Genomic DNA, 12,445 nt, shown 5'->3' with positions numbered 1-12,445 from the left:
TGATATTGCAGGTGAGAAATAGTGTTTGCTGAACATCTCAGGGAACCACAAAACAGAGATTTGCTCATCAGTGGGATCACTGCAGTGTTAAGCAATTCGGGGCGGTGTATTGGTTTGCTCCAGCATTTATTCGACGGCAAAACTCAAAATACGAGAAGAGATCATTACTGATCCTTGAAGATGTAATATTCATGTTTTTATTTTGAATGGACAATATTGTGCTTTCGATTTAACTAATTCGAAGCCATATCAATGAACGTTTTTTCGAAGAAATTTGAAAAAAAAAAAAAAGAACAACAAGCTCAACTGGGCGAGGTTCTTCTTCGAAAAAGAGTTTGTGATGGAACGTCGGATTTCCGCGTCCTCGTGTGCGCGCGGGAACGTCTGAAGTCTGATAAGGTGAGGTTCTTCTTCATCTTTGCTAAACTGGTGTTCGATCGTCGGCTTACCTCAGCCTCCTGCGCGCGCTAACTTCTGATGAAAAATCGTATGTTCGACGGTACAATGTAATGATTCCTGCTTCATGTGTGTGTTTGATTCCGTGTTTTGCGAAATACCATATGCTTTTGTGACGAACGAATCACATGAGAGCACGTGATTCAACTCTGGCTAGCGCGTAGCGAATGAAGTTGTGCAAGATGGTGACAGTCCATTCGTTTTTGTTTTTCGTTTACTTATTTGATACCGAGGAAGCGCTGTGAAACGTTGATTTGAAGTTGAGAAAAACGTTGCTGTTCTTGGGGAATTAAGACAAGTTAAATTTTTCCAATGAGTATACTGGTGTAATTAAACGAGAGGAATGCTTCAATGTGACGTTTTCAATCGTGCTGTGACGCTTTTGTAACCAACTCCTTTTTTAATTGAGTCGTCACTGCACTTATTGGAACGATGAATAACCAAACTCTAAGTTTCAAAAACCTCCACATCACGCCGATAATTGACTTGCATATCCCGTTTGAATTAAACTACGAGCGAGCATAGCAAAGGTACCGGCACACAATGGCCTACTCATTTCGGTTCTTCCGTAGGATATTTAACGTCCAAAACCAAATGAAATGGGACAACCAGCTTCCTCGTTTCAAAACAAAGTGCGTTCTCTGAAATTCATCGACCCCTGAACACCAAGACCCTAGCTTTCGTCGAACTGAACTCTACAAGGAAATATTTCTCGAATCCAAGACCTTAGGTTAGAGGGGAGGGTGGCTTCCTGTTGTCCCCTGGAAATATCCAGCATTCAATGGATACGTCTCCCATCCAAGCACGAACCGAGCTTCAGGTCTGACTGGATTGGAACGGGCGATGAAAGCCCAAACTTCCTTGGGAGTGGAGATGCATTGAAGTATCTGTATGCTGCAAGTGCAGGAAGAGCAAATTGAGAGGAAAACTGAGAAAAGGGGTGAGTGAGAATTGGTGGAAAATAGGGAGAGTAGGGGAATAAGAGGACAGGAAGTTGGGTAGAAGGAGAAGGGAAATTGGAGAGAGGTTTGAATAATGTGGATGAGGGGTTAAATATTTGACTACAAACCTAATAGGGGTGACCCGAAAGTATCATTAATTTTGTGGCCTGGTCTTGAATTGTCATCTCGTATGCCACAACCAGGCTTTGTAATCGTGATTAGAGCGTCGTTCGGAGTAGGCACCCATTGGGAGAAGGAAATTACTCCTTGCCCTGTTGAAAGTAAAGAGAATGATGTCATGAATATGGATGATGTTGTTGTATAGCCCCTGACAGTTCTCTCGAACAAGCCCACTGCACGGAGACAGCTGATCTCTCTCACAGGAGCGGCCCAGAGATTCCCCACATCCGGGATGGTCTATCCCATCTCCCTCCCCTCTTCAAGAAGTCAGGGCCACGACAGAGTTGGTGAGAGAGACAAGAGTGGAAGGGCCGGTCCATGGAAAGGACCATCTGCACCAAACTGAACAGTTTCTGCACAGGATAACAGGCAGCGAATACAATTTGCCCTTCGTCAAAAATTTGGTTGCCCTCTCGAAAGCGTCTGATATTGATTGTACCTGGAAATATTCCCACACAAACCTACTATCTGAGCTGGTTTATCCCATCCCATTCGAAGCTCCCCTTTCGGCCGAGAAGAGCCCAATTGCAGATGGCCGAGACAAGCCCAGCATCGAATCCCGAAACAGGTTTAACCTGTCATCCTGGTGTTAAACAGGGAGCGTGATTCACAAATGCGTGTACTGTCCCTCGGATGCATGTTAAATAGTCTTCTCAAATCCTGGCATTGGTTGGTGGATGTTAAAGATCCCACAGTGCCCTTTGTGAAAAGTAGGTGAGCTGTCACTGGCACCCTGAACAAATTCCAATTTCTACCCTGACATACACAGGGTGTCACATCAGGGGCACGACCGCTTCCTCAGCCAATGATGCAAGGGATATTTTAATTCATCTTATTTGTGCAATGAGAAAATAATTCATCCGGATGATGAGGGAATTCATTCTTCCTGCCGAACACCAAAGCACAATGCAAGATGCTGGCAGTAATCTCAAATGCCAAAATGTATTTTTCAATATGCAAGAGTTTCCATAGAATTGTAAGCAAATATAAAAAAAAATTATTCATTTATATTTACGTCTCGGGCGCCTTTTAATATTTAAGATTATCTTAAATTTCGGCCAAGTTTCTAAAATCTGCAATTTTCATCCAATAACTTGAAATTTGAAGAGAATTTGCATATATGGTCACTGAGTTCAACCACCACATATTTTTGAGGTCGACATCAGCCAAAATTTAAACTTAGGCCAAATTTCTAAAATCCTCAATTTTTATCTGATTAGCTTGAAATTGGAAGAGGATTGGTATATATGGTCACTGAATTCAACCACCAAGTATTTTTGAGGTCATCATAGGCCAACGATTTCTTTTAAGGATTTCGCAAGTATCGTGCTATGCACGACATGGTTCTTTTTTGTTGGTCGGGTTCTGTATCTCCACCAGGTCATGACTGAAATGGAGACCTTCCCAGAATGGCTACGGACAGAGGGCCTGACACCAGAAACTGCTCAAGCCGTAGTCATGGAGCTGTGTATTGAGAACCGTAAGGTACTCGAAGCCTGCACCGAGTCAGATGCATTGAGAGCTGAGCTCCTCTCACTTGCACAGCAAAAGCTTACTTTTGCAATGTACGGAGAGTTCCACGGGTTTCTGGAGTCTTGTGTGGCGCCAGGAGTTATCCAGTCTGCCAGCTCTTCTTCGGCACATATTTTCTGCTCGATGCTTGAGCATGTAAGTGACAAGCTTTCTGACTGTGCCCAGAAATTGCGCTTGTTGAAATCTTCATCCGCAATTTCTGGAGTTACAAATGCTCAACTTCAAAGTGCTCATGGTGTATCTGGGATCAGGATACATAATGTCCACAGCCTGCAGCCCAATGATTCCAGATTAAACCCTAACTCTGGTACGTGATGAATCTTTTTCTTTCCAATGTCTGCCTTCCCATATTTTTATCAAAAACATTTCGGTTTTTTTGTTGTATACTAAGTTGAGGCTCATACGAAAGCTAACACATGTGACATATAATAAAGGGAGCAGGTGACAAGAGGGGGGGGGGGGGGGAGGGGGAAGAGGGAAGAGGGAAGCACAACAACAGCAGGGAACAGGGACATCAGGAGATCTGTGGAAGAGAGGGCTGTGGAGATACACGGGATAAACAAGATGAACACCACAGGGACTTTCAATAAAGAAAACGGAATTTGAATGAGGTGGAATTGGGGTGGATGAATGGGGGCAGAAATGATCGAGGTTTTGGATGGGGGAAGATAAGAGATGGTGTTGAACAGCTGTTTTAAATACCTAGATGGAGGAGTGGCATTGAAGAGAGTGTGGGAGTTTGTTCCAGATGTGGGCAAAAACAGGAATGAAAGTGAGAAGGTGAGCAGTTAGTCTTGATTTTGGCTGTTTCACCAGAAGAGGGTTGCTGGCAGATCTTCTGTGTCATGCAGGAATATTTGGGGGGCTGAGCATTGATGGTGCAGGGGGTACAAGGCCTGAGAGGAGTTGGTTGAAGATAGAAAGCCTGTCAAGCTGCTGGTGGTGAGAGAGTGAAAGGCCCTCAGAGTAAGCTTCATCGCAGGAGATACGAATGATCCTGAAAGCCTTCTTTCTACAGTGTGTTGCTGAGCTCGGTGTGAGGCAGGACCACCAGCCCAGAGGGGAGAGCAGTACTCAATCAAGCTGCAGATGAAAGCTTTGTAAGTGCTGAGTAGCTCAGCTGTGCCAAGAAAGGACTTCACACGACGGTGGATGCCCAGTCGGCGAATGGCATTGGAGGCCAGCTTGGAAATGTGTTTTTCCCAGGAAAGATCATGACGGATAATGAGACCCAAAAGCTTGCGTGAGAAAACTTCTTCGAGAAGATTGTTGCGAAAGTAGATGGGAGGGTTTTCCAGACTGTCTTTCCGAAGAGACATAGCGAGTGTGTGAGATTTGTCAGGATTGAAAGACATGGTGACCAGCTTGTGATTTTATCGTTGTCTGCAGAGAGTGAAGAGGATGCTGTCTGCCAATCTGAGGGATGAGAGATGGAGCATCAGAGGGTGCAGCACAGATCATTAATGAAGATTAGAAAAAGCACAGGGCCCAGAAGGCTGCCTTGAGGAACTCCAGCTTAGACAGGAAGAGGAGATGAGAGAATTCCATTCAAGCCGCATATTGACCGACAATAGAGGAAGTCCACGAGCCATGTGTGGAGATTTCACTGGATACCATAAAAGGAAAGTTTGGTGAGCAGAGAGGGGTTCCACACTGTATCGAAAGCACGAGATATGTCAAGGGAGAGGAGTGGAGTTGCCTGGTCTGAACCCAAATTGATTACCTGAGATCAAGCCATCGGAGAAGAGGAAGGATTTAATGTCAGAAGCGAAGAAGGAATTCCATGACCTTGCTGATGATTTAGAGCAGGCTGATTGGTCTGTAGTTGCAATGATCTGTTTTTGCAACTTTTTTGTTTAAAGCGTGCAGTTGGGCATCTTTGCTTTGAAGTTCAATGTCATCTTTTGTGAAACTTACCTCAGTTCTCCCATTTATTTCTGTTGCTATGTTTTTGTTCGTTGCTGTTGCTGAGTCTTGTTCAGGGGATTACTCATTTAACTTCACTAAAGCATATCAATGGACATCTTTTCAATCAAAAGAATAATATTTTGTCACAAGTTGTGCTTGTTGGTCCAATTGGAAGATGAAAAGCGAAATATATGGAAATTGTTTGACGAACAACTTTGAGTTTACTTTTTTAAAATAATGGCCAGGCTCTCTTTTTTTTTTCTTCTTTTTTTTTCTTTTTTTTGTATGCAAGATCGAGGCTCGTGAAAGAGCGAACATTAATCAATCACACAGAAAGACAAACAGACAAACCGACACATAAAACAAATAACATCGGGAGCGGTAGACAAGATGGGGAGAGAGGGGGAAGGACACAAACACAACATTTGAGAGCAGGGACCGAGAGACATGGAGACGTCGAGAGATCTGTGGGAGGGAGAGGGCTTTGGGGGGGAGGCATGGGAAGGGGGGGTGGGAGAGGTATAAAGCATATGGACACTGCCAGGACTTCCAGGAAAGAAGTTGGAATTTCAAACAAGGTGGATCTGGGGTGAATTATTGGGGGTAGAAAAGATCAAGGGTTTGGATGGGGGAAGATAAGAGATGGTGGTGAACAGCTGTTTTAAAGACCTGGAGGGAGGAGTGGGATTTAAGGGAGTGTGGGAGTTTGTTCCAGAGGTGGGAGAAAAGAGGAATGAAAGAGTGAAGGTGAGCAGAGAGCCGAGATTTCGGCAGTTTAACCATCAGAGGGTTGCTGGCAGATCTTGTGCGACCTGTAGGAATATTTGGGGGACAGAGCACAGAGAGAGCTGGGGGAGCAAGGCCGGAGAGGAGTCAGTAGAAGACAGAAAGACCACCTACCTGCCTGCGGTGAGTGAGTGAACGGCCGTCAGAGATAGCTTCATCGCGGGAGATTCCAATGATTCTGAAAGCTTTGGATTCAACAGCGTGAAGCCGAGCTAGGTGTGAGGCAGGAGCACCAGCCCATAGGGTAGAACAGTATTCCATTGAGCTGCGGATGAAAGCCTTGTATGTGGTGAGGAGCTCAGGTGTGCCGAGGAAGGACTTCGCACGACGGAGGATGCCCAGTCGGCGACTGGCTTTGGAGGCCAGCTTGGAAATGTGGTTTTCCCAAGAAAGATCATGGCAGATAGTGAGACCCAAAAGCTTGAGCGACAGAACTTCTTGGAGAGGATTGTTGAGAAAGTAGATGGGAGGGTTGTCCAGTCGATCTTTTCGGAGAGACATAGTAAGAGTGTGAGATTTGTCAGGATTGAAAGACATGTTCCACTTGTTTGACCAGTCTGTGATTTTGTCCAGGTCTTCAGAGAGTGAGGAGGCTGCAGACTGCCGATCTGAGGGAAGAGGAATGGAGCGGCAGAGAGTGGAGTCATCGGCAAAGAGATAGAGAGGATTTTCCAGAGAGTCAGAGCGATCATTGATTAGACCAGAAAAAGCACAGGGCCCAGCACACTGCCTTGGGGAACTCCAGCCTGAAAAGGAAGCGGAGATGAGAGAAATCCATTCAGGGCCACACGTTGACTACGACCAGAGAGGAAGTCCGCAAGCCATACATGGAGATTTCCATGGATACCATAGGAGGAGAGTTTGATGAGCAGAGCTGGGTGCCAGACCGTATCGAAGGCACGTGATATGTCAAGGGAGACGGCTCTGATTTCCTGTTTGGCATTGAGGACCTCCATCCATTGTTGAGACAGCAGAAGCAGCATGTCCAGAGTAGAGTGACCTGGTATGAAACCAAATTGATGATCAGAGATCAAGCCATTGGAGAAGAGGAAAGATTTCATATCCGAAGCAATGATGGATTCCATGACTTTGCTGATAATTGGGAGCAGGCTGATTGGTCTGTAGTTGCAAGGATCTGTTTTTGCACCTTTTTTGTGTAAAGCGGTAATGTTTGCTGATTTCCAGGATGCTGGCAGATGACCTTGAGCAAAAGAATGGGTGGAAAGAACAGAGAGAGGGTGAGATAGAGCGGCAGAGCAGGATTTTAGGACCCGTGGGCTGATGCCGTCTGGTCCATTTGCAGAATCAGATTCGCGGTTTGACAAAAACTCCTCCACCTTGTCAGGAGAGAAGGACACAGAGTCCAGGAGCAGTTGGGTTCGACTGGGAAAGGTGGGAACAGAGAGAGATGGGTTTGGGACAAAGGATTTTGAGGCAAACACAGAGTTGAGGCATTCGGCTTTGTCACGTGCGATGTCAACTGTGTGGCCATTTGAGGTAAGGGAGGGGATGGAGGGGGAACAAACACCAGAAATGGATTTGACCAGATGCCACCAGGATTTGGAGGAAGGAGACAGGTTTGAGAGTTCATTCTTGAGTGAGGAGAGATAGTGCTTCCTGGCACTCCTGAGGGTAGACACACACTTGTTCCGAGCTTGGTGGAAGGAACTGAGATTGCCTTCAGTTGGATTAGCCTTCCAAGAGGCAAAGGCAAGTTGTTTCAGGGCAACTGCCTCACCACAAGATTCAGTGTACCATGGACGGGAGGAAGGGTAAGACAACTGAAGGCGAGATGGGATAAATCTGTGCATGAGAGAGAGATCAGTTTGCTTTGGAAGAATTCCCAGGAAGAATTGATGTCAGAGGCAGTGGAGATGGGAGACCAATCCAGACGATTGATGGCTGCTTGAAGACCGTCCCAGTCGGCCTGAGTGAAATGCCAGACTCGTCGACGCTGAGGAGGCTCTCTGAGAATGGCCAGAGAGATGTCCACTTTGACAAGCACATGATCAGAAGAACCGATTGGAGCAGAAGAAGAGCAGCAGACATTAGCAGGGAAGTTTGTCATAATCAAGTCTAGAAGAGAAGATACTCCATTGGCTGAGATCCGGGTCGGGAAATTGACAGATTGTGTCAATCCCAGTGACTTACTGCTTAAAATATATTTGTATGGTTGGAGGAGGTTATGTTTTCACCCCTGTCTATTTGTTTGTCTGTGTGTTTGTGAACTGGATGTCTCAAAAAGTTGTGGACGGCTTTGGTGGAGACGTTGGATTTGTAACCTGGACGAAATGATTAGACTTTGATGAAGAACCCGATCTGGTTACTTCAATTTTTAATTGATTGTTCACCATTGAGAGATAGGGTCAAAAACGAAATATAATCTGATATCTGAGTTTTGGACAGATTCAGAGCAAACATGAATGAGTTGTGTGCAGGTGATATCTCCCTTGTAAAAGTGGAATATGGACAAGACAATGATTTATCAGCCCTGCGAGCTTTGGGTTGTGTCTCTTTAAAGGAAGATCCAGTTGCTGTTCATGTGACAAAATGCAAGGCTGACTTTTCTGCAAAAGGTGAGCACACGTGTGCAAAATATTTACTTCTTGCTCAGGATGAATTAATATTTTGTCTTGAATATTCTGATGCTGACCAAATTGGATGTTGACTTCACGTGATTTGTTTTTCAGAACATTCAGGAAGTAATATTGGACAAATAATGCCGAGGCACTGTTCCGTGGAGAACAAGATTGGAGTTTTGAAGAAGCAATCACAAGATCAACACTCATCGCCTTTACAACACCAATCCAGCTTTCATCAACACAATGCAAAGGTTAAGAGAAAACTTTCAAAACAAAAGAATGTCCTCATAGGGCAAAAGTGTAATGTTTTTAGTCATGATTTTGCTTCTTCACTGGGCAGCGTGAAAAGACGTCTGAGGCTCCATAAACGAGAGCACCCACATAGGTGCTCAGTTTGTGGAAAAGGTTGTGTGTCAAAAAGTAATTTGGAATCGCACCTGAGGAGCCATACAGGAGAGCGTCCATACAAATGCTCTGTTTGTGGTAAAGATTTTGCATTAAAAAGTCATTTGACATCGCACCTGAGGACCCATACAGGAGAGCGTCCATACAAGTGCTCTGTTTGTGGTAAAGGTTTATCGACCAAAACAATATTGAAAACGCACATGAGGACCCATTCAGGAGAGCGTCCGTACAAGTGCTCTGTTTGTGGTAAAGGCTTATCGAAGAAAGATAATTTGAAATCGCATATGAGGACCCATACAGGAGAGCATCCATACAAGTGTTCTGTTTGTGGTAAAGGTTTATCGAGCAAAATAATATTGAAAAGGCATATGATGATTCATACAGGAGAGTGTCCGTACAAGTGTTCTGTTTGTGGTAAAGGTTGCTCGAGGAAAGATAGTTTGAATTTCCATATGAGGATCCATACAGAAGAGCGTCCACACAAGTGCTCTGTTTGTGGTAAAGGTTTCTCGTTGAAAGAGAATTTGAAATTTCACATGAGGATCCATACAGGAGAGCGTCCACACAAGTGCTCTGTTTGTGGTAAAGGATTCTCGATTAAACCTACATTAAAAACGCATATGATGAACCATACAGGAGAGCGTCCACACAAGTGCTCTGTTTGTGGTAAAGGTTTCGCGATTAAAAATACATTAAAAAGGCATATGATGAGTCATACAGGAGAGCGACCATTCAAGTGTTCTGTTTGTGGTAAACGTTTCTCAATGAAAGGAAGTTTGAAATCACATATGATGATCCATACAGGAGAGCGTCCATTCACGTGCTCTGTTTGTGGTAAAGGTTTCTCGTTGAAAACTAATTTTAAATCGCATATGTTGATGCATTCAGGAGAGTGTCCATACAAGTGTTCTGTTTGTGGTAAAGGTTTTGCGTTAGAATGGCAGTTGAATTTGCATACCACGATCCATACAGGAGAGCATCCATTCAAGTGCTCTGTTTGCAGTGAAGTTTTTGTGTTAAAATGTGGTTTGAATTTGCATATGAAGGTCCATACAGGAGAGCATCCGTGCAAATGCTCTGTTTGTGGTAAAGGTTTCTCGATTAAAGCTCATTTGAAAACGCATATGATGACCCATACAGGAGAGCGTCCGTACAAGTGCTCTGTGTGTCGTAAACATTTCTCATTGAAAGCTAATTTGAAAACGCATATGATGATCCATACAGGAGAGTGTCCATATAAGTGCTCTGTTTGTGGTAAAAGTTTCTCTCAAAAAGTTGCTATGAAGATTCATATGAAGAGACACACCTGAGAGTCCTTTCAAGCAATTTGTGATAAGGGTTTTATAAGTAAAACAAGCGTTACGCCTCGGTCCCCCGTCGGTGAAGTGATGCGAGTTGACAAAGTGGAAGACGCAAGGTGGCCATCTTGGATTTTGACGTGGCGACCCAATTTTCAATAGCGTTCCTTTTGCGTAGATACACCCACACACCAGATCAGACGTTAGTAGTTCGTTGATTTTTCAAGATATTTTGCTCACAAGGTTCAGACATATATGTGGTGGCGGCCATCTTGGATTTTGACGTGGCGACCCAATTTTCAATAGCGTTCTTCCTTATGCCTAGATACACCCACACCAGATTAGACGTTAGTAGTTCCTTTATTTTTCAAGATATTTCGCTCACAAGGTTCAGACATATATATGGTGGTGGCCATCTTGGATTTTGACGTGGCGACCCAATTTTCAGTAGCGTTCTTCCTTATGCCTAGATACACCCACACACCAGATTAGAAGTTGGTACTTCGCTTATTTTTCAAGATATTCTGCTCACAAGGTTCAGCCATGCATGGCGGTGGCCATCTTGGATTTTGACGTGGCGACCCAATTTTCAATAGCGATCTTCCTTGTGCGTAGATACACCCATACACCAGATTAGACGTTAGTAGTTCGTTTATTTTTCAAGATATTCAGCTCAAGATTCAGACATACATGGCGGTGGCCATCTTGGATTTTGACGTGGCGACCCAATTTTCAATAGGGTTCTTCCTTATGCCTAGATACACCCACACACCAGATTAGAAGTTGGTACTTTGCTTATTTTTCAAGATTTTCCTCTCACAACTTCAGACATACATGGCGTCAGACATACATGGCGGCGGCCATCTTGGATTTTGACGTGGGTTGCACCCGCACACCAAATTCGAATGCCGTCCTTCGCTTACGCACGCACGCACGGACGGACGGACACAGACGGAGGGGAAAACCATAGTCCCCCTTTCGCTCCGCGGTGCGACGGGGACAATTAGCTTGAACTTCCTTTGGATCACCCACACTTGGGAGCACCTGCAAAAGTGCTCTGTCTGTGTTAAATTTTCTTTCCTCGAGTTTCCTTGAAATTGCACATGTGGGCCCACTGATAGTGCCCAGACAAATGCTCTGTGCAAAATGTTTCTCTCAAAATTGTAAATTAAAATTGCATATGAGGGTCAACATTGAAAGCTTTAAACCAACTCGCAGTACCAGTGTTCCAATACAGTTGCCAAATAGTAAACCGGCCCCAATAGGAAGTAAACATGCCAGATATCAAAACAAGGAAACTCCTCACGATTCACATAATGTTCTAAAAAACCAGTGCATCCAAAGAATGTACCTGTCCAGACGAGATGAAGGTGGTGTTCTGCTGGAGCTCAACCAAATGCACAGAAGGATGACTATACATGGGCAAAAGTACGTGAAAAGTTCAACAGACTACTAAATTAGATTTGTACACGAAGACAATAAACCAGAAAAGGTACTTAACCTTGCAAACAATTTCCAGGATCAGGTGCACAGTAGAGGATGCTTCACATGAAATTGAAAAACAAACTAATGCAGCCCCACTTAGTGCAAAGAAGGCAAATCGGTCAGGGGTGAGTCCCATTTTCTGTTGGTTTTGGGTAGTTCCTTTGCCAGAAAATTTTCATTGCTTTCAGTTGCTCGGCCCATGGAGGTAGAGTATCATTCGGGTGGATGCAGATTCTGAAAGTGTTGCAATTTTTTTGTTTGAGAATATTCTGCTGATACGTGTATTCCCACACATAGACCTGTTAGTTTTGTTTGCTTTTTGTGGGGAAAGTTTGGTGAACAATGTCTGGATGAAGAAATAATGCATAATTTATCAATCACAAATTAATGTTGCAGAAAATACGCAAGAGATTGACAGAAAATGCACTGATTACCAAATAACACAGCTGAAATGATGTGATGTAAACACACATGTGTGCATAGAAGTTGGGTAGAAAATTTGATTGTTGGTTTCAAATCTTGATCTGAATGCTCCCACTGTTTTTTATTAGATTGCTAAAAAGATAAATAATAAACCTTATGTATGGAATTGATGTCCGAGTGGGTGAATGGAGAATCATGGAGCTGACACTTTAGGTTTTCCAATTTTTGGAAACCAATTTTGGTATTTGGTAAGAACCAATTTTGAACGTTAAAAAAAATAAAAAATCACTTACGCAAGGCAGGTTACCAAGATGATTGCCATGGCAACAGAATCACCATTATTATAATAGAGCAAACGTATATGGTTATGTTGTTATGTATATTTATGTGACGAAAACTTCTTCTTCTTCAAATAAAATTTACACCCTCTTAATTACGTTTAGACTGC

The 12,445-nt window shown here is 43.9% G+C and overlaps 1 protein-coding gene across 1 annotated transcript; it reads left to right on the top strand.

Moving 5' to 3' along the window:
• Positions 1-332: 332 nt before the first annotated feature.
• On the top strand, positions 333-12,163 carry LOC137429867 (uncharacterized). Its single transcript, XM_068120196.2, has 4 exons — positions 333-399; positions 2,958-3,417; positions 8,243-8,380; positions 8,495-12,163. Exons 2-4 carry the CDS (start codon positions 2,961-2,963, stop codon positions 10,099-10,101), a joined length of 2,202 nt encoding a protein of 733 aa, XP_067976297.1. The 5' UTR covers positions 333-399; positions 2,958-2,960; the 3' UTR covers positions 10,102-12,163.
• Positions 12,164-12,445: the final 282 nt, after the last annotated feature.

The sequence above is a fragment of the Myxine glutinosa genome, chromosome 6, assembly GCF_964187855.1.
Source record: "Myxine glutinosa chromosome 6, kmMyxGlut1.1, whole genome shotgun sequence".
Lineage (NCBI taxonomy): Eukaryota > Metazoa > Chordata > Myxini > Myxiniformes > Myxinidae > Myxine > Myxine glutinosa.
Note: the sequence above shows the minus strand (reverse complement) of the source record. Positions and strands in the feature narration are given on the sequence as shown.

Coding starts and splice junctions, on each gene's coding strand:
- LOC137429867 (XM_068120196.2), top strand. CDS start 2,961: ATGACTGAAATGGAGACCTTCCCAGAATGGCTACGGACAGAGGGCCTG. Junction 3,418..8,242: donor CAGATTAAACCCTAACTCTG/GTACGTGATGAA, acceptor AGTTGTGTGCAG/GTGATATCTCCCTTGTAAAA. Junction 8,381..8,494: donor GGCTGACTTTTCTGCAAAAG/GTGAGCACACGT, acceptor TTTGTTTTTCAG/AACATTCAGGAAGTAATATT.